Raw genomic sequence first — 21,540 nt, forward strand, 5'->3', positions numbered from 1 at the left:
AAATCAAAGCATTATTAAATCTATATAATCTAGCAATGCAATGCAAAAAGGCTTAAACCTTAGATACATTTCCTTCTCATCAAGCCCTAGTTGCTTTAACTATGGGCCAACCCTCAAATAAATTGGGTAGGAATACTTTATTAGCAATGTAATCTCAAATTATTAAGTTTTTCCACTTCTCTTTAAATCCCTTTTTTCCCTAAAATATTTTTAAAAAAATCAAGCCTTAATTGACAAAATAACACGCGCTCTCTGTTTTGCCTTTAGGCGGGAAGCGTGGTACCGGCATGCATCCATTTTAAGGTGCATGTGAGGGGAGTTGCATGTGCGATTACATGTGAATACTTGCAGACCGGTAAATTGGAATTACGTCAGAGGGAAAATTAAAATAATTTCAGATATAAAAAATTGATCAACAGGGTTTAAGGAAAGAGAAGTTGAAGGAATATTAAATTTAAAGGGATTTTTTGAGTCGTTTGATAAATTTTAATATAAATGAATATAGTTATCTTACATCAATTAAAGTTCACACGAATTTAAAGAAATTAACTGACGGCTAGAATTTAGAGATTTGTCTGAGCTCAGTAAGTAGGGTTTATTTTAAGAGGTGTAAGTTGAATAATTAGTTATAAAGAAGTATAATATATAGATAACAAAAATCAAACCCGATACTGTTAAAATTAAATCAACAGACAAATTACAAAAAGCTGGAGATAAGAGCATAATTTTTTTTTTAATTATAAAGTACAAAATTTAGATTGGAGAAGAAAATGGACAGCCAAATCAAGATAGAACATGGATATGGAGTTAAAAAGGTAGTAGAAGGTAAGCATTTAGTTTTCTTAACTTGGGTTATACTAAGCTTAATATTTACGCTTTATTCCAAGTGGTTAATGGATAATTACTTTCCTTATCCTATTACAATGTCTTTAATTCACATGGTCATTGCCTCCATTCTAAGCCATATGTTTGGAGGTTTAGTGAATAAAAGACTTGTAGAGAAAACCAGATTTTCTTCAATTGGAGAATTGAGCTTCCAAGAAAAGAAGAGTATTTTGGTCTTTAGTATAATTGTAGCAGTGAATATTTGGTTCTCGAATGCTTCTCTGCACTTGGTCTCCATTTCCCTACATCAAATGGCAAGAACCACAATTCCACTTTTTACTATGGCATTGGGAATCCTGTTTTTTAAACATAATTATAGACTGTCTCAGATCCCTCCTGTAATTTTGGTTATTTTGGGAGTAGCAATCACTGTAAATGGTACTCCTGAACTCAGTATTTATGGGTTGTTTATAGTATTCATGGGATGTTGTGTTTCATCTTTGAAAGGCATTGTGGCTCAGAAGTTGCAGGTTGAGAATCTGAAGATTAATCCGATAATTATGCTTCAATACGTTGGCCCTGTGGCATCTTTAACTTTGGGATTCTTTTCAGTGATTTTTGGAGAGGTACAGAAGATATCAAAACAAATTGAGAATATGGATAAAATTTCATTTTTGATGACAAATGTCTTTCTAATCTTTGCAGGAATATTGGCTTTTGGTTTAAATGTTTTAAGCTTAATGAGTTCAACCATAGTGTCGCCTTTAGCTATGAATATTGCAGGTAATGTGAAGCAGCTCCTGACATGTTTACTTGGATGTTTTATATTTGGAAATATCGTAACTGATAAATTACTTTTGGGGATTTTACTCACTAGTTTGGGTGCTTTATGGTACTCACTCGATAAACAAAAGGATTCTAGTAAGAAAAAAGTTAGATATGTGAAGGGAAGGTATATTGATAGAGTCGGATTGGGAATTCCAAATGAAATGGGTACCCCTCACGCTACGAGGATTAAAAACAAAAATCCTGGTTCAGAATCTATTGAGATTAAACAGATTGTGGATTATAGCAAAACCCAAGTAATTGAGATAAACAAAGAACCAAAGAGTAATCTAGGGGAAGATGTTGCTCCTAAGCTCTCTAGCCAATTAGATGGAATGGAAATAAGCCTGGAAGAGGATCATCATACCTCTAAAGAAGTGAGTTGTTACCTAAAGATGGAAAGTATTATAGAAGAAGAAGAATTTCAAGAAATTCAAGTTAATTTAGAGCTTGGGGATCTAGAGGAGGTAGAGAAAAGAGATTTTCCTTTGAAAAAAGTGGCAGATTTGAACAATAACATGGATATTATATTTTTGGAGTCTGGCGCCAAAAACTCACAAAATTCAGATGAAAATACAGATTATAGTAATATATAGTTAGAAAAATGTAAAAATTGTATTGAAGACAGAGAAAAATGTATTTTCAAATATTAAAATTTAAGTTTTTCAGGTGTATAGTTAGTGATAGGCGTTATAGAATTCAAATTACAAGGATTTTTTGAATCTATTAAAGATGCATGGTTGCATAATTGAGCCAATGGAGGGGTTCTCGCGAAAGAGTAGAAGTATAATGTCTATAAAATATGGAGGTATTGGATTTAAAGAAAAGCTGAGTAAGCAAGAATTAACTAAGAGAGCAATAGATGGGAGACAGGGACCAGAAAAAAGATTTAAAAGATTAAATTGAAAGATAGTAAGCAGGGAAGTTCAAATAAGGGGAAAAGTGCACACACAGAAAGAGAGATAGAGATAGAGAGAGAGAAAGAAAGAAAGAGAGAAATAAAGAGAGAGAAAAGAGCGAGAAAGGTAGAAATAGTTATTTAAAAGCAGAGGAGGTAGTAAAGTGGAGGAAGGAGGTTTTTCAAAGGATGAAACTAAGGTCCTTATTTTTGGAAATAAAGGAAGAAGCTTGAATTAATGAATAATATTAAGTTATTAGCAAAAGCATTTTGGATATTTCAGGTCTTCTTGGAGATTACGGAGGGGGCGGTTAAAAAGGTTCCGATAGTGAGTTCTTCGGGGCTTGTTTGCGAAGATAATCCATCTGTAGCAGAAAGTGGTTATTCATGTTCATTTCTGGCAAGGAGGTTTGGGGGGTTTCTTGGATGTGAAAAATTGCTCAAAGATTTGGCTCAAGATAGTTTACCTCCAGGCATACCAGGGAGTACAAGAGTAGTGGATGCGTGCCCAAGCTCATGCAACAAATGCCGGGAATGCTCTCCAGGATGTGCTTTATGGTTCATAGGTAATGGAGTTTGTGACTCAGAGTGCGACAATCTTTCCTGTCAGTTTGATGGAGGAGATTGTTGGAAGGTGGATTGCAAGCTTTCAGCCTGGTCTTCTTGGTCAGCATGTTCTGTAACCTGTGGACCAGGAGGAAGAGTGACTAGAACAAGGCAAATAGTTGTAAGTCCAAGAAACGGAGGGGAAACATGTGGAGCCCTCAAGGCTGAAGAAACAGGATGTAACTCTCATATTCCTTGTCCCTTGAGCTGTACGGTCTCCGAATGGGGTAATTGGTCGCGATGCTCTTCAACTTGTGGAATAGGCCACCAAATGCGAGAGAGGTCGGTAATTAAGGCTCCAAAAGATCAGAATCTATTTCAGTGTCCAGAGACCAGGCAGATAAGAGAGTGCATTCAAGATACATGTTCAAGCAATTGTACTTTAGGGGAGTTTAAGTTCAAATCTGCTGTTTCTGGAGCTCCCTGTTTAATGGAGCAAGGATGCGTAGAAAGGAGAGAGATATTACATCCTCCTTTTAAACCTGATCTCGGAAATTTTACTTGTAAAGTGGAGGAAAGACCTTCTGACTGTTCAGGGCTACATTTGGGTTGTCCAGATCCTTGTGAACTTTCAGAATGGTCAGGATGGTCCTTGTGCTCATATTACAAAAATGAAGGTCTTGGATTTGATAGTGAAGCCTCAAAATACAAGTTGTTAAAGAAAAGAAGAAGGATTGCAAGAAGGAGAATGAGGGATGCGAAGTGCGAGGATGAATTGGAATATAAGGAATGTGATGAATCAGAGAGACAGGGAGTTGAGGCCTTGATTAGGTGCAACATGGGAGACTGGTCATCCTGGTCTTCTTGCTCTACAAGCTGTGGTCTTGGATCCAGGTTAAGAGCCAGATGGTTGTTAAGTGAGCCTGAGAACGAAGAAGCTTTATCGGAAAATCTTATTAATTCAGAAAGCGTTTGTGGTCCTCTTTTCCAGACTAAGGCTTGCAATGATAGGTCTTGCTTGACTGAGGGATGCAAAGTATCTGATTGGAGCCAGTGGTCAACTTGCTCAAGCAAGACCTGTAATTCACCTGGACTCTCAAAGAGACAAAGGAGTGTAATCTCATTACCAAGAAAGGGTGATTGCCCAATTTTGGAGGAAAGTAGAGACTGCCTAGGAGCATGTGATCACTCAGTTTCTGTAAGCAAGTCCAACTGTATGTTTGGAGATTGGTCATCCTGGTCAACATGTCAGGATGATTGTTATACTAGGTATAGCAGCAAGGTTATTACAGATAGGAATGAAAAAGAAAAGCCCAAAAAGTACAGACACAAGATGATAATATTTAATCCAAAGGACAGGGATTGCTCCAAGGAAAATGAATATTTTGAGGTTGAGGACTGTGAAGGAGGCTGTGAAAATGCGAATATGGAGATTTGCCAGGTAACAGAGTGGGGGCCTTGGAGTAGCTGTAGTGCAAATTGTGATGGAGGTTCTAGAAGGAGAATCAGAGAGAGGGTAAACTCGGGAAGGGGAGTTGGAAAGAATGGCTCACGCCCACTGACAAGAGGGGTTTCTAGTAGCTGTCCTTCACTATTGGAGGTAGAAAAATGCAATACTCATCCTTGCGAGTATAGTTGTGAACTTTCCCCGTGGTACTCAAAGTCCAGGAAAAGTACTAGTCCCCAGGACAGAAGGGGGAACAGAGAAAATGTAATAGTGGATAATGAAAGGAACGAGGAAATAGTTATTTCAGATTGCTCTACAAAGTGTGGAGTTGGAGTTGTGGAGAGAACGAGGAGAATTCTGAGTGGAGGGTTTGTAATTTCCAGCAATGAGGAGCAAAACCAGTATACTTCCAAGGTTTGTGGTCCTCTAAAGGACACTATTAAGTGCGTGAGAATTTCAGAAGGATGCAGTGTTGATTGCCAGGTTGGAGAGTGGAGTTCTTGGTCAGTTTGCTCAACAAGTTGTGGGGAAGGCTTCCAAAGCAGGTCAAGGGAGCTTTTGGTTCCTTCTTTGGGAAGGAAATGTGAACTGGCCACTGAGGAGCTGAGAGAGTGCTTTGAGGGGCCTTGTCCTAGCTCTTGCCAAGTTTCACCTTGGTCTGAGTGGACAATGTGTTTGGGGGGATGTGATGAGAAGCCTTATAAGAGAAGAGAAAGAAAGATTTTAGAGGCTCCTGCTCTTGGAGAGAGTTGTTTGGCGTTAGAGGAGAAGTTGGATGCTGAAGAGGAGTGTCCGAGAAGCGAGAAGTGTCCCTCTGATTGCAAGGTAGGAGAATGGTCTTCTTGGTCTGATTGCGATGCAAAATGTGGGATTGGAGTAGAAAAAAGACTAAGGAAAGTGGTAAAAAGGGAGTCAAAAGGAGGCGCTCCATGTCCAAATCTCGAGGATTTACGTCCCTGCTCAAGAGAAGCCTGTAAGTCTGACTGTGTACTCGGGGAATGGACTGAGTGGGGAGTATGTAGCAAAAGTTGTGGAGGAGGATCAAGATCTAGAATTAGGGAGGTAGTTTCTCAACCAAATGAAGGAAAGAAATGTGAATTCTTGAAGGAATTTGAGCCGTGTAATGAGTTTCAGTGTATTGCAACACGTGACTGTGAAGTTGGTCAGTGGTCTGTTTGGTCTCCATGCTCTGCAAGTTGCGGTGGAGGGGTCAAAAGAAGGCAGAGAGAAGTACAGGTTCCTGCAACAGGAGGAGGTAGATGTGAATTTGAGCTTAACCAAAAAGTGGGATGTAATGGTTTTAAATGCCCAGGAGAACCTTGTATAGATAGACCAGAGGCACAGGAAGTTGTACCTTGTTCTATTTTAAAAGCAATGTTTGGCTGTCAGAAACGACTTATAGATGTAGCCAAGTCTAACGGAGTACCTTATCCAGATGATCGTCCACCAGAAGCAAGAATTATGGATGGCTGTCCAGCTACTTGTGGAATGTGTACTGAGTGTGCTCCGGGGTGTCAACTAAGAGATGTAGGGAACTTGAACTGTGACCCAGCTTGCAACAACGCAGCATGTAGGTTCGATGACGGAGATTGTGAAAAGAACAGTTTTCAAAAGGCTTCTTGTATCCTTCCAAAGCTTCCAGAAGCTTCCCTATTTTTGTCAAAAAAAGAAGATCAGGGAAGAAAAGAAAATGGAAACGATTTTTTGGAAATTGGAGGAGCTTCAAGACTCAGAAATAAGGGGAATCAGAACATTCTGAAGGATAGTAGTGATAATAGCCTGGTTGTGTTGGAGAGTGCTACTTCTCAGAATGGCATAAACAGTTCTTCTGGAAGGTTCATTGAGGGTGGCTTTGTCGGTAATCAGGCCCAGACTCAAGAAATGGAATTCTCCCAAGAAGATTATAACAATACTCAACGCCATGGAGCTGATGGTGCCAATACAATTAGAGAATACAAAAAAGGCGATACTGTTTACATTAGATGCGGCCAGGGAAAGAGGTTCAGAAAGTACAAAGCTATTCCCTACTTCAAATACCAATGTAAGGAAAGTGGATTTATTCAGCTAATTGAACCAAAAGGAGCTCCTTTACTTTACGTTGATGGGGACGGTATCCCAAGAATCCCCGCATGTGAAGAAGATGAGTGCCCATATTTGATGGTACAAGAAGCTCCTCAGATGATTGGGACTGTTAATACTCTATATAAAAGGGACTTAAGGCACTCATATACATATATAATGTATAGAGACATTGGCGAACCAATATTTATTACAGGAGATCACCAGAGGATTATATTGGGTCCAGTCGGAACGCTTTACCTGATTTCTATTGATTCCTTTTATCCAGAGTTTGGAGATCCTTCATTTGAAAAATATAGATTATGGAGCTTGGTTGACATTTCTCAGCAGAAAATCATTCAAGAGTTTGTGGAGCTTAAGCTGGTTTGTGTGAAGAACCCAAACTCTCTTAATAGTAATGTAGTGAGTTCTAATTCCAGTACAGATTCTGAGATTGTCAGAGCTTCTTTTAACAGACCTTTAAGATTCCTTTCTCAAGTATCTTCTTCAAATTCAAACCTGAGTTCTCGAGTCTTAGATCTTAATACTTTTAATGAAACTCCTGATGCTAGAAGAAATCTACAAGAAAAACCTTTCACTTACGTAATGGGGAAAAAGAGGTTCTGTGAGGACCAACCAGAAGTGAAAGAACAGGGAATACTTTGCGAAACTTTGTCAACAATGTGCGATATTAATATTCCTAACCCTCAAAATTATGGATTACCAGAAAATAGTTTTGTATGGCAAATTTGCCCTTCAACTTGTAATAAATGTAAGGAATGCTCTGTTGGTTGTCCGGAATGGTTTAAAGGGAACACTGTCTGTGATAAGGCCTGTAACAATGAGGCCTGTAATTTTGATGATGGGGATTGTAAAGGAGTCAAAAACGAACAAGATGAGGAGAAGAATCAAGAAGATAACAAGGTAAATGAGAGAGATATTGGTAGTGAGAGAGACTATATTAATGACAAGGAAGATGTGAATTCCAAAGATTTGATAGGTAATGTAGTTATTCCAGAAGGTGCAATTACATATTTTGCAGGAAAGTTTAGAAACTGCACAGATATTCCAGAGCTGATAGACTCTCTTGCAAGTTGTAAGGCTCTTAAGCAGACTTGTCAGCTTAAGCTACCTCTATCAGCCTCCTCACTGGAGGCAGGGTTATCTCACTCTTCAACCATCAGCCAGGTTTGCCCAAAGACATGTGGAATCTGTGAAGAATGTGCTCCTGGATGTCCAAAGTGGTTTATTAACAATGGTTATTGTGATATTAGCTGCCAGAATTCAGAATGTCAATTTGATGGTGGGGATTGTTCTGAAGAAAATATCACTAGAAGTCCAAAATTACCCATAAAGAGTCCGAATGATTCCAAGAATTCCTCGGAATCAACTTCAAATTTGTCTCCCAACTCAAGCTCTAGCAAGAGAAACAACTCTGGAAAGAACAACTGTAAGGATCATCCAATTATATTCGAGGTATTTAACAGGAGTTGCGAAGAACTTAAAACAAGCTTTGGGTGCAGTATTAATTTGGAGAAGATTGTCCAGGCTGGAGTTAAACTTCCGGATAGAATTAAGCCTGGTACAAAATTAAGAGAATTATGTAGGTTAACATGTAAGAACTGTTCCAATAGAAAGGATGAAGATGGGATTACTAGTAATGAAAAGAATGATCAAACAAGTAAGAGCGTGGATATAAAAGCGGAAAGGCCCTATACCGTAATCTTCAATGAAAGGAGATATTGTGAAGATCAGCCAGAAGTGGCTAAGAAAGGTATTAGCTGCAAGAACTTATCTTCAATGTGCAATGCATCAATTCCAGCAGCAAAGACTTATGGGCTTCCTGAAGGAACTCCAATTTGGAGGGTGTGTCCTTCAACTTGTAACAGATGTAGAGAATGTTCTGTTGGTTGCCCGGAATGGTTTAAAGGGAACACTGTCTGTGATAAGGCCTGTAACAATGAGGCCTGTAATTTTGATGATGGGGATTGTAAAGGAGTCAAAAACGAAGATGAGGAGAAAGAAGTCTTAGATAAGGATCATGAGATTTCTAGTAATAAAAAAAAAGGATATGAGATCGATTCTACTGGGAGAGTTAAAGAAAGTAGAGATCAGCATGAAGGAAATAATGACTACAAAGATTCAGATTTAGACAGAGAGTTCTTCTCAATGTTAAAGGAAAAAGGCCAAAAATGTAGAGATGATCCCCAAGTAGAGGAACTTTCTGGCTTTAGCTGTGAACAAATCACATCTATTTTTGACTGTTCTACTTTACTAAAAGATCTCCCAGGCTCTTCCATACCCGATGACATTCCCAAAGATACTTTACTAAGACATGCCTGTGCAGATTCATGTGGCTTATGTGAAGCTTTTAGCAACGACAAGAAGTCCACAGGAAAGGATAAAGATGATAAGGATCGTCAGGAAAATAGAGTATGCAAGGATGACGTATATATTTCTTATGTTACAGGAAGGTGCAGAGATATTATGAACTTTTCGGTAAATCTATCAGAAGTTTGCAATGAGTCACTTTCAGAAAGAACAGTTCTTAGAGACAATAGAAAGTCTTCAGCATTCAGTATGAATAGAAAAGTCTATGATCACTGTCCAAGGTCGTGTGGAAGATGCAGAAGTGAATGTGATGATGATTCTAGGCTACAACCTGGTGAGTGCAGGATTGCAATAGAGACAGCAAGTATTCAAGGATATGGCTGTGATATGCCTTTATTACAAGTCAGTTTTTCTCTGGCTGAGAGATTTGGAGATGAGAAAGAATATCTTCTGTTAAGTGATGTATGTGCAAGATCTTGTAATTATTGTAGTCCATTTCAAGGAGGGCTAGGAGCTGATCAATTAATGGACACTAGATCCTCAGAATCATTCTGCTCAATAAAATCCACAAAGCATTGGGGTAACGGCTATTTGTTGGACTTCAAATCCTCTAATACACAGGAAGAAGGATCTGAAGCTGAAGCAACAGGAATTTCAGGAAACCAGGAGAAAAAAAAGGAGACGAGTTCAGCCTTTGGAGTAAGCAAATTAGTAGTTTCATGCAATTCAGGATACTCATCTTCTAACAAAAAGGACTCAGTGGAGGCTATTTGTGACATAAAAAGCAGTGTATATATATTACCAGAAACATTCAAGTGTGAGGAGCCACATGTTGAGGTAATGCAGGTGGAACTGGAGATAGAAGAAGCATCCGATTTAGATTTTACTGCAGTATCTTCTATTTACACAGCTTTATACTCAACTCTTCCTGTGTATCAGCCAAATGGATTAAGAATAGAGGCAATTAGTACAACACGATTTGAGAATATTTTAGGTCAACAGGATGTCAAATGTGAGGATCAAAATCATCAATTGAAGTCATTTGGGATTAACTGCTCTATGCTTAAACCTTTTTGTTCCAAAACCTTAGAAGAGCTTGCAAAGCAATTTAATAGAAGTATTCCTGACGGAGTTTCTGCTAATGTTAAGGTGTCAATTGCATGCCCAGTTACCTGCGATAATTGTCAAGAGTTCTTAGAAGTTTTGAACAACTTAAGAAGTGAACAGAATCAAGAGCAGGAAATAGATGAAGAGGAGAAAGAAAAAAATAGTGAAATAACTGGAATTCAAGTGGACAATCCTGAAAATAGAAGAAAGATTCAGAAGAAGAACAACCAAGGCATAGGAAAGTCAGACCTAGGATCACTATATATACTATTTGATGTGGGATTCTTCTTATCTTCGTCTAGAGGAAGGGAATCATCATTTGAGGCAGCTCTAAAGGATCAAACCATTTCAAAAAGGTTTGTAGCAACTTTAAAGACCCAATTTGCTTCAAGAGGAGTTAGACTGGCTCCAAAAGAATTTGATATTCGGAGTTGGGACTCTCAGCAGGCAGTAGTATCTAATTCCAGATTGGCATCAGATGATACAGCTGATAGGAATATGAAGAGTAGGTTTAAAAGACATAGAATGGTAAGAATACTCAAATCAGACTGGGACAAGTTCTATTCTGGGCAAAAAGGAGTCGGGATGGATGAGGAGGCCAGAAACTTATTCTATACTAGTGGGATATCCATGCCGTTGATTAGAAGCTCCCGTTTTGGAGCTAAAGAGGCAGTCTTTTTAAAGAGACCTCTTCGGTATCTTCAAAATGCTTACTTGAAATGTGGGGGAAAAGGTGTTTCATCCGCATCTCCTATTTCATTATCGTCATCTACAAGTCAATTTTCATATTCTGTTAAAGGCAGAGCCTCGGGATATTCTGAACCGGAAAACTCATGTTGTGGTTTACCCCAAGATTTTAGAACAATTCTGATCAATGATGGCTGTGGATCTTTGATTTATGATAGGGTACCTGATAAGGTTCAAATGGATCTCTTTTGTAGAGGCACAAGTTCAGGAAGAACTTCTTGTTTCCTTCGTTTGCAGGAGGTTATTAATACATATAGAAACCGTAGAGGACCACTATGCAATACAATAGAGTTTGCTCAGCAGCTCATAGATTCTTGGTGTTATACAACTCCAGTTACAGAGGCTTACAAAGAGGGTTTAGAGAAAGAAGATGGAACTCAGACTATTGGAGTTGATCTCGACTTTAGAATAAGTTCAATCTCTGACTCTAGTTCAGATTCGAGTCCAAAATCTGGATCAAGCTTGGATTCTGGTTTAAGTTCTAACTCTGAAAGTGAGGAAGATAGCAAAAAAAGTAACCTATCAGGAGATCCTAAGTTGGGAAAAGAGACTGATAGAGAATACTGTTTCAGTAGCATAAAGGAAACTATTTCTATTGGGATGGACTCTCAAGACTTTGTTTCGGCTGCCTTTGATATATTTAAGTCAAGATGTCGTCCAGAGAGCTGCTATAGAAATCACTTGAGGTATTTTGATGCAATTACGCAGCTCCACACAGCATGGGGATATCCTCTTCCAAGCTCACCCTTAAGAAAATCTGACTTTGGTACAGGAAGTAATAGGCCAGTTTCACCGTCCACAGGATCTAATACTGGCAATATAGAGACTGAAGGATTCTCAGGATCATCGCCAAACAGTAGTACATATTCTAATTTGGAGGTTCTATTAGAGGAATCCAATGAGGGTTGGCTCGATCTGCTTTGTACAAGTACAGCAAGCGGGACTCACTGTCAGGAATCTTTATCAATATTGTTGGAGAGAAATCCGATCAAGAGCAAGACTCTCTTGTTGAATCCATGTCACTCGAGGTGTTTCATGATTGTAGCTGGACGCCTTGGATCTTCACTACAAAGGTTCGGACAACTAGCATTAGATCCACAATCTGAGTCGCTAGGGCTTCTTCTTAGACACTACTCTAGGCATTTTTGTGTAAAGAACTCAAAGGGCCAATCTTGTGGGCCATTATTATTTGCAGGGGCATCTTTTGCTTTGGAGGCTTCTCTCTCTCATAAGCAGAGTGTCGGAAAAGAAGCTCAAATAAAAAACACAAAAAATACAAACTTGCCTAAAGCAGAGAAGATCAGTGCCACTGGATTTGGATTGGAAGTTCAAAAAGAAGGAGGAATGGAAATTAGCAGCTCAGAACATGAGGATTGGAGCAAAGACCCTCATTATTTAAGTGGAGGAATCAATAAAGATGGCTCAATGGTTGGCTTCCAGGTACATAAGCTGGAGAATTATTGTAGCAACGGATGCTTTAGTTATTATGTTGGAGATGGAATGTGTGATCTACAGTGTTTTAATGAAGCTTGTAACTGGGACAGAGGAGATTGCCAATCCTCTTCAATGTATCCTGAGATTTATCAGCCTTTGGAGGATCTTTTTAAGGGATGCCTTGCAGGATCATCCTCCAAGTCTGGCGGAACAAGGCAAGGAGGGACATGCTCCACAACCTGTAGAGCAAGATACTCAATTTTGGCAGAAACTTTGGGCTGCTGTACTTCAGTGGCTGTTGATCTATACCAATCTTTGACACAGTTATTAGATGACCAGCCACATGGAGGAGGAGGATCTTCAATGCTAGGTGAATCATTTTCCTCATCCTTGAATTCTATGTGGTCTATTTCGCGACTTGAGCAAATGTGTGGAATGAGCTTGGATAGAACTTGTTCAGATGGCCTTCCGAGAATGCAAACAAGGATGACTTTGGCTCTGGATCATCCAGACTCAGGGTTAGCAGACGACCCTCAGACTCCCTTAGCAGTTTCTAGGATAGTTAGTAGAAGTCTTGGAATTTTGGATTCTGATATTACAAAGGTATTCTTTACTAGCAGTGCTCCCTATTCGACTGCAGGTTACAAAGAATTTAAGTTTTTGGTCGATATAGTAATTGATACTGGATCAACTGAGTTGATTGATTTGGATGAGAGGTTGCTTTTAGAAGGACAAATGGACAAGATTCAAAGAAAATGGAGTTTAGAGTTTTGCTATGAACTTGGAGATTCATATGGCGAAGAATGCAGAGTTAGACTGATTGAAGTAGTTTCAGAGCCAATTTCTTCTCTAGGTATCTCCAATTCCACAGCTCCAGCGTTACCATGGATGAATTCAATTGGGTTTTCCTACTTAAACAAAGACTTACCTTCTGAACCATGCTCTATTAACCACCAGTATCTACAAGATGCAAGTAGGTATAGGGTAGTTCCTATTTCTAGCCAATCTACTTTTTCTACGTCTGGATTCACCTCCTCAGCAGGCTATGGAACTTCAAATAATCATAAGTCAATGAGTCATGGATCTAAGTTCTCAATTTCTTGTTCAAACAACAACTATTCTCCTTCAACAGGAAGATCGCCGGATACCTTGACATGTAATAATGGAAGGTGGGAGGCGTCTTCTGGTCTCAGATGTAACCGAAAATGTCTGGCTCTTCCAGAGCTTCCAATTGGTCTTAAATTTAAACAAGACTCAACTATACTTGGATTGAAGAAGCAGCAGGGTCAAATGGTAAATCATGGATTTAAAGCTCAGGTTGAATGTTTCTCTGATGATTATAGAAGCACCTCAGCCATCATAGTGGATACCATTCAATGTATGGATGGGATTTGGACCGCTCCCAGACTAGAATGCAGAAAATCTTGTACAAACTTGACTAGTTTAAGCTTGGGATCCAGTAGCAGTGTTGTTGGAAGAGAGTACAGACATAATGATCAAAGAAAAGTATTTTGTAGTGAAGATCACTATCTTTCTCCAAAGTCTGGTAAATCTGCGGTTCCAAGCCGTTCAAAATTACCTAAAGATAAGGGAGATAAATTAATTACTAATAAAAATGGTAATTCAATAGTACTACAGGAGGAATTGCATATTTCCAAAAGTTACAAAGGCATTTCAACACTCGATGAGGCAATTAGAAGAGGATACTACTTATTAACTTGTAATAATGGAACTTGGGAGTCTGAACCTTTAATATGTGTTAAGGGTACCTTAACAGACTTTAGTAATATTAAAAGAGGTATAGAAGTAACTATGACTCACATCTTCTCAATTAAAACTTTGATTGCTTGTATTGTAATCGCCTCTACTATATTCATCATTATCATTGGAATTTGGCTTTCCTGGATATTTAGGTACAAGAGACAGACTGAAATGTATGATATGGATCAGTTTGAGAGAATTGAAAATGCTAGGAGGGTGCTGCTTCAGCTTTCTGGTATTGGATATACGGAAAATATGAGTTATGATCTGACCACAGAGAACTCAAATATGATCCTCCAGGATCAAGAAAGGCTATCAAATCACATCTCCTCACCTCATTCTTCTTCCTGGGAGAGTCTAAATAACTTAATTGATCAAGGGAACGACGGTGCAAGTGCGACAGGGAAGGCCACCTAAACTTAATCTAAGCCCCCTAAAGGCCTAAACTTGGCACCATTTAATATCCAGAATTCTTATCCCGTCCAGTTAATCAAAACATCCCATCAATTTTGAAAGAATTTAAAGGTAATAAAAGAAATTAAAGGTAAATATAATTATAAGAACAACTAGAACCACTAATATTACTACCACTACTACTCTAATACTATTAATAATGATATAATCATAATAAATTAGGAGATTAAAGCAAAGAATTATCAATAATTGAGATAATCACAAGCAAATTGCAATTGATATAGTAATTTCACAAAATATTGATTACGTTACCACCTTAATTTCTCATAGTTTGTCTATATATGCTTGGATACTTATCTCTAAGCCATTTAAGTTTATCACAATTAGGCTTACTTCTATTCTGGATTTCTTTCAATTTGCTTCTACTCTGATAATACTTTGCATATGCAATATCTTGCAATATAGTTCTTTCTTCTATACCACATTCTCTGGTGAAATGGATGATTTCTATCTTCACTTCCAGTTCTTGCAGTTTTGAAGAGTTTGGCGGAAACTTTGAGTCAAAGTTTGCCTTTGGATTCGTGTAAAAGCTCACATTGTTTATTTCCGTCCATCTTTGCTTACTGTATTCTCTGGTCCTATTAAAGCTGTATATTGGCTTCTCTTCTGGAAATAAAGTTGGCATAAAGTTACCCATAATGGCTAAAAATAGCATTAATAAAACAGGAAGTATCTGAATAATTCCTGCTATTTTTTGCCATATTGGTCCTGTATGTAATCCATTAGGTGTTTCCACCCCTGAATTCATATTAGTTGTATAAGTTCTAGTGTGAGATCTTGAATGACTACTTCTGTTTGGAAACCTTTGTCTGTGAAATGATACCTCTGCAGGCATACCTCCAAAAAACATTCTAAACAGGTCCTCAGGTGTTAGGAACCCATCCCCCTGGTGATATTGATAATACCTAACATCGCCAGAAGCTGAATGCATTGGAGGCCCATCCTCTCCAAATGCGTCATAGTTCTTTCGCTTCTCTGCATCAGATAAAGTCTGGAAGGCCAGAGCAATTCTTTTGAATGCCTCTTCTGCACTTGGAGCTTTGCATTTATCAGGATGGAGTTGTAGTGCTAGCTTCTTATATGCCTTTTTAATTGCAGCATCATCTGCATCCTTTGGTACTCCCAAAGTATCATAAAAGTTTTTTGCCTTTAAAATACGTTTACACATACTTTCTGAACTCTCTGATGCAGATCTTGAGCTGTTATTTGATCTCCCTGTATTTGAATTGCGAGAATCTTCATCCTCACTTCGTTTTTTTCCCTTAGCTTGGCTGTGAATGTTTCTTGGAGATGATGGCTTATGACAATGGTGATGGGTATGATGGGTCTGGTGATTGTTATGCCTTTCTGGAGTACCAGAACCATCAGATTTCAGATGATTGAGTATTTCTATAACGGTCTGGCTGGGATACATCCTGTTAGCCTTTTCCAACAGCCTTCTAGCCTTGTCCAGATCCCCCCCATGAATAGCCTTCTTTGCTAACATTACACATCTATCAGCCTCTTCTTTATTACTATCCATGGCTCTAATAGATTCAGACTTCACTTTAAGATATTTGAATGAGCCTTTACAATATTAGAACACAGTACTAGGTAATTATATAAAAAGCATACTCTACTTTTTGGTTAAAATCTATATTCCTTTTAATGAATCTCTAAACTCTTTAACCTTAAAATTATCTGTGCAGAAAAGATACTTAAAGATGACTGGAAGCTTATTACTTGCAGAGTCTGAGAGATATATTGATCTAGAAAGAAATATCCAAAGCTTGATTCAAATGGGAATGCTGCTCCTCCAGAGTTTTTCTTAACGTTAAAACTTCCACTTCAAACGAATCTGTGAAAATAACTCTTCGCTGCCTTCAGCCTAAAACAACTTTACATACATTGCAGTCTTTCACTTTTGGAAAACCCGGACAGTTGTTACTCCTCGTACGCTCCTCTTGGAAGCAATTAACGCTGATAAATGTATATATATATGTATTATAGGTACAAATCTACAACCTGTATAGCAACGAATACCTTATTTAAGTATTATATTTTCATATAAATACAGGGGATCCTTTTTGTCTTTTTTACACAATTTCCAAAAGATCTTGACGAAAATTTCAATTTTTTTTCCATATGTAAATTACATTTTAGCGCCAACCCCGCTTGAATGCTTTGGGGGTACCGGTGATCAGGAGTTCGGGCGGGAAATGTGAAGTGCTATGAAATAAAAGTGAAAAAAATGTAAATTAATATTTAAATATATTCAAGGTAAAGTTAATAAAAGTTGGAAATAAATAGAGGCAAATAAATGTTAAGTTAGTTTTAAAAAAAAATTAATTTCAACAAGTGTCAAGTCGGAACAATAAAGACAGGAGGACGGGGAAACTAAAAAAAATTGAATAAACAAATAGAAGTCATAAAGTGGCAAAACTGATAAAATATATATAACAAACAAAAAATGGTAGGAGAACAGGAGCCAAAGATTGTGGAAGTACATGATGACCAAATTAGCAGTGGAGAGTCATCGGAAGATGAGGACTTAAACTCAGGAAAGGCCGAGGGTGTTCGCCCAAGACATAACAAGGGTGAGAAAAAAAACAGAAAGTTAGTTCAAAAATTAGGGCTTAAGCCAATTTCAGATTTTGAAAAGGTTGTTGTTAGAGGAGCTAGAGGCCTCTCTTTTCAAATTGTAAATCCTGAGGTATACTGCGTCCCAGGAACAAAGAGTTACATTGTTTTTGGAGATGCAAAGTTGGAGGATCGTAACACGGCTTCCCAAGCTGCTGCTTTGGCAAATGCTACTTCCCAATTAGAGCAGAAGCTTGCTGCTATGAAGACCCAAGACGACGATTCATCAAAGAATAATCCTGCAGCTTCCAGCAGCAAGGATGACGTAGCTGATGAAGAAGATGTGGATGAAACTGGAGTGGACTCCGCCAATATTGATTTGGTAATTAATCAGACAGGATGTTCGAGAGCAAAAGCCGTTAAAGCACTTAAATCTAATAATAATGATGTGGTTGAAGCAATTTTGTCTCTATCTCCTTAATAAAAAGGGGCTTACAAAGAGTGAAATAGAGAGATTATCAAGAACAAGTTTTGTCTGATCTCTACTTAGGATTATATTGACCTTTTTTGTAATACTTTTTTTTTAAAAAAGAAAAAGATTATTTCATTCCATTCTCGCTGTTTTTTATCAATTTATTTCTTCTTTACGGAAACAATCTTCTCAAATTTTTATATAATTTCTGAGATTATTTAGATCAACTTCTTTTACGCCTAAATAAGCTCATTAGGGGAGGAGAATGGAGGGGGTGAGGGGTCGTATAGAAGCTAAAAATTTGCAGATTCACTGTGATAAAATGCAGTAGCTTCTCAATAGAAACGGAATTTTAATTAAATACGAAAGAGTATCGAATTCTTTTCTTTTTCCATACTTTATCCGATTTAATTTTAACTTTAAATAACTAAACTTTATGAATACTTATTTTTCAGATAACTTTGGCGCCAAGACCCACAAGTAATTACTGAAAATTGGCAGCATTAAAAGATATTAATTTGGGTAATTTGACAATTTTTGTTAAAGACTAATTAAAAATCGAGTGAATATTGTGGGATAATTAGGCTTAATTATGGAAGATCAAGATCCTCTTTCACCGCTTTCAAATACAGAATCAGAATCTGTTCCCAGTGAAAGGCATAACAAGTCAGCAGATCCGGAAAACAGGAAGAACTTGGAAAAAATGTATACGAATTTCAATAATATTGTGGGAAAGGGAGCTCCGATTCAAAATATGCAAAGATGTATTTCGATAGGTCTAACAGGGGAAACTTTCTATGACTATGATTCTCCATTTGGACCGGAAGACGATATTTGTATACTACATTTTAATGATGTTTATAATATTGAAGAGGATGTGAATGGTACAGGAGGAGTTGCTAGGTTTGTAGAGGCATTAAAAAGTTTCCGTTCATTAAACCCTCTTTTGCTATTTTCTGGAGATGTTTTTAATCCTTCAATAATGTCGGTAACAACAAAAGGTCGGCATATGGTTCCCTTCTTAAACATGATGAGAGTACATACAGCTTGCTTTGGAAACCATGATTTTGATTTTGGAGTAGATCACCTTGAGTATTTGGCAGGATCCTGTAACTTTCAATGGATTCTTTCCAATGTGTATGATGCTTATACTGGTGAGCCATTGGCAAATGCAAGAACATACAGACTTTTTGAATGGCAGGGAAGAAGAATTGGAATTATGGGTCTGGTAGAAAAGGATTGGCTTAAAACTCTTCCAACCATTTCTGAAGAGGATGTCATTTACAAAGACTTTGTCGAGGAGGCAAACAGAATTTCCAAAATCTTAAGAGAAAAAGATGCAGAATTAATCATTGCTTTAACCCATATGAGAGCTCCAAATGACGAACTTCTTGCTAAGGGAGCTGATGATATTGACCTAATTTTAGGTGGTCATGATCATGAGTACTATGGTGTGAAGGAAATTGGAAACTCTGTAGTAGCAAAGAGTGGAACAGATTTTCGTGATTTGACAATGATTGTAATTAAGCCTGAAAAACATTGCTTAGTATGTCCAAAATCAGATTCTAAGCTCCATTTGGAGTCTTGTAGGTACTCATTTGTTTTGGATCAGCCAAAAGACAGTTCTAATTATGAGGAGAGACTTATTCCTAATTACAAAGATGGAGGAGATATTTATCTTAAACGATTCTCAGGAGGGTCTATAATGTCTTGGAGCTATATTGATGTCAGTACATTTAGCCCTAATAGACATGTAACAAAGATGGTCAATAAGTACCTTCGTGATCTTGCAACTCAAATGGATAAGATTATTGGTGAATGTGCTGTTAGATTGGAGACTAGATTCTCAGTGATCAGAACTTCTGAAACTAATGCAGGTAACTGGCTTACTGATATTATGAGATCAGCAGCTAAGACTGAAATAGCTCTTATAAACTCAGGGACAATCAGATCAGACTGTGTCTTTAATATTGGACCAGTTCGAAATCAAGATATTTTGATGATGTTGCCTTTTGTAGACAATTTAGTTAAACTTGGAGTTCCCGGGAATATACTTTTGGACATACTGGAAAATAGTGTTAGCCAGTGGCCAAGTAAGGATGGAAGATTCTCTCAAGTTTCAGGACTTAAATTCAGGTTTAATGGTGATCTCCCTCCTGGACAAAGAATTGTACCTGGTTCAGTTTATATCCAAGATTTGGAAAATCCAATGGTATTTAACCCTTTAGAACTTGATAGAGTTTATACTCTAGTCACCAAGGAATTCCTCTATACAGGGAAGGATGGATTTGATAGCTTCACAAAGTGCGAACTTTTAAGTAACCCAGAAGATATGCCTCCTCTTCCAACCTTGGTAAGAAATGTATTTTCTTTAGCAGCTCTTGCTAATGGTTATAGAAAACCTCATAACCTTGCAACTGCGAGAAAGCTTAAAACTTTTCTTTTAAATCCACAACAAACTATGATTGGCCTTAATAAAGTTCCATCAAGGGTATCTTTCAAGAATGATAATATTCATCAGCTCACTCCAAATTCCGCCTCTGGCAGATCTAATGAGTCTCACGAAACAATTCTGAATGAAGAGAACATTCGTAGAATTGAAGAGAAGATTGTGGATGGGCCTGAGTACTGCTTTATGATTCAAGTCGAAAGAGAAGGGAGGATTATTAGAGAAGGAAATGCTCCAGATCCATTGATTGAATCTGGAATTGAAAGGGTTGACTGATTCAGACTTTACATGTACACACTAGTCTAAAAAGTGGAAACCACGAGGAGAAAGTAAAGAACTTTAAATGGGTGATCCAAATATATATTTTTAGAAATTTCTAAACGATCTAATGCTTAACGCAAATTCGGGAGCAAACAAATCTATATAGTTTCTCTTTTGTACATACTGAATCTTTTTTCATTTCTACTTTCGAGAATCTCTCTAAGATATTCCCTCTTACATTGAGCAATAACATGTTTGATCAATAATTTCAAGGATTCCTCAAGGAGATTGGATTGTAAATTAAGATGAGATATATTGTTAGTTGCAACGTCATCGCCTATTTTGCTTGAAAGCACTTGTTTAATATCCTTAATTAATAGAGATGCAGCCTCCACTGTGGATATATTTCCGACTTTATTCTGTTTTCTGAGTGGCCCAAAATCAGAAATTAACTTACTATTTATTACAATTCTTTTAATCTCTTCTGGTAAAGATTTGTTAATACTTTTTGCTTGGGACCAAGTACCGTCAATTAGTATTACCTTAAGTTTGAGTTTTTTATAAAATTCTATGGAAGGCGACCTATTTTCGTCTTTTTTATCTAAAATTTCTGAATACTTGTTTTCTTTTAAATCCAAAAAATACTCAAAAACGCTTTTTGAATCTTTGCTAGGATATAGTATTACAGTCTCATTATAGCTTTGTAAATCTTGTGAAAGAATCTCCTCTAACCTCTCAAAGCTACCTGGAATTCCATGAATTAAAATTTCTGATCCAGGAATTAATTGATTCACGAGCTTTCCCGTATTTGATGACTTAAAGTACTCGCGATCGTTCATAAAAATAATGAACCTGATTTCTGGATAAGCATACACTTTTCTGATCTTCTCTGCAAGTCCTGAAAGACCCATACATATACAATGGTCCTTCTTAACTAAGAAACATGACCTGCACTTAACGAAAGGGTGGCCATGTTTCTCCCTTTCTTCCAGCTCCTTCATCGATCTCTCAAATCTTCTTTGAACCACTCTAGAGTATTTCTCCCTCGGATCCAAATCCTCCAAATCCAAAGAACTGATCCATCCGTCCAAAACAACCAAGTCCTTACCCTTTTCTGATTTAGTTGGACTCATGTAATTCAGCCTCACATCCAGTCCCTTTTCACTCTATTTAAGATCCGAAGAAAATGCCAGCATTAACGCGACAATCAAGGCTTCGTAAAACTCCCCAATTGCCTCACCCAAGTCACCTTTGACGGCGCCGCAATGTGCACTTTTGTGGACGGGCGGCAACATTTTAGATTTAGTATCGGCAGTGTTTTAATGCGGGGTAAAAATAACTAATTA

At 37.8% G+C, this 21,540-nt stretch overlaps 6 protein-coding genes across 6 annotated transcripts; 4 read left to right on the top strand and 2 right to left on the bottom strand.

The window, feature by feature from the left end:
* Positions 1-770: 770 nt before the first annotated feature.
* ELE39_002933 (phosphate phosphoenolpyruvate translocator with 9 transmembrane domains) lies at positions 771-2,246 on the top strand (the record flags this gene model as incomplete). The annotated part of the gene is made up of 1 exon (XM_067346037.1): positions 771-2,246. The coding sequence occupies one exon, from the start codon at positions 771-773 to the stop codon at positions 2,244-2,246; it is 1,476 nt and encodes a 491-aa protein (XP_067199930.1).
* A 540-nt stretch (positions 2,247-2,786) lies between these two features.
* Positions 2,787-14,396, top strand: ELE39_002934 (TRAP-C2 extracellular; the record flags this gene model as incomplete). Its single annotated transcript, XM_067346038.1, has 1 exon — positions 2,787-14,396. The coding sequence occupies one exon, from the start codon at positions 2,787-2,789 to the stop codon at positions 14,394-14,396; it is 11,610 nt and encodes a 3,869-aa protein (XP_067199931.1).
* Positions 14,397-14,709: 313 nt separating this feature from the next.
* On the bottom strand, positions 14,710-15,975 carry ELE39_002935 (DNAj with transmembrane domain within C-terminal region; the record flags this gene model as incomplete). The annotated part of the gene is made up of 1 exon (XM_067346039.1): positions 14,710-15,975. The coding sequence occupies one exon, from the start codon at positions 15,973-15,975 to the stop codon at positions 14,710-14,712; it is 1,266 nt and encodes a 421-aa protein (XP_067199932.1).
* A 927-nt stretch (positions 15,976-16,902) lies between these two features.
* ELE39_002936 (nascent polypeptide associated complex alpha chain with an NAC domain) lies at positions 16,903-17,493 on the top strand (the record flags this gene model as incomplete). Its single annotated transcript, XM_067346040.1, has 1 exon — positions 16,903-17,493. One exon carries the CDS (start codon positions 16,903-16,905, stop codon positions 17,491-17,493), a length of 591 nt encoding a protein of 196 aa, XP_067199933.1.
* Positions 17,494-18,076: 583 nt separating this feature from the next.
* Positions 18,077-20,209, top strand: ELE39_002937 (nucleotidase of the calcineurin superfamily; the record flags this gene model as incomplete). The annotated part of the gene is made up of 1 exon (XM_067346041.1): positions 18,077-20,209. The coding sequence occupies one exon, from the start codon at positions 18,077-18,079 to the stop codon at positions 20,207-20,209; it is 2,133 nt and encodes a 710-aa protein (XP_067199934.1).
* Positions 20,210-20,352: 143 nt separating this feature from the next.
* Positions 20,353-21,327, bottom strand: ELE39_002938 (uncharacterized protein; the record flags this gene model as incomplete). The annotated part of the gene is made up of 1 exon (XM_067346042.1): positions 20,353-21,327. The coding sequence occupies one exon, from the start codon at positions 21,325-21,327 to the stop codon at positions 20,353-20,355; it is 975 nt and encodes a 324-aa protein (XP_067199935.1).
* Between the last annotated feature and the right edge of the window lie 213 nt (positions 21,328-21,540).

This window comes from Cryptosporidium sp. chipmunk genotype I, assembly GCF_004936735.1.
Source record: "Cryptosporidium sp. chipmunk genotype I strain 37763 chromosome Unknown contig_35, whole genome shotgun sequence".
Taxonomy (NCBI): domain Eukaryota; phylum Apicomplexa; class Conoidasida; order Eucoccidiorida; family Cryptosporidiidae; genus Cryptosporidium; species Cryptosporidium sp. chipmunk genotype I.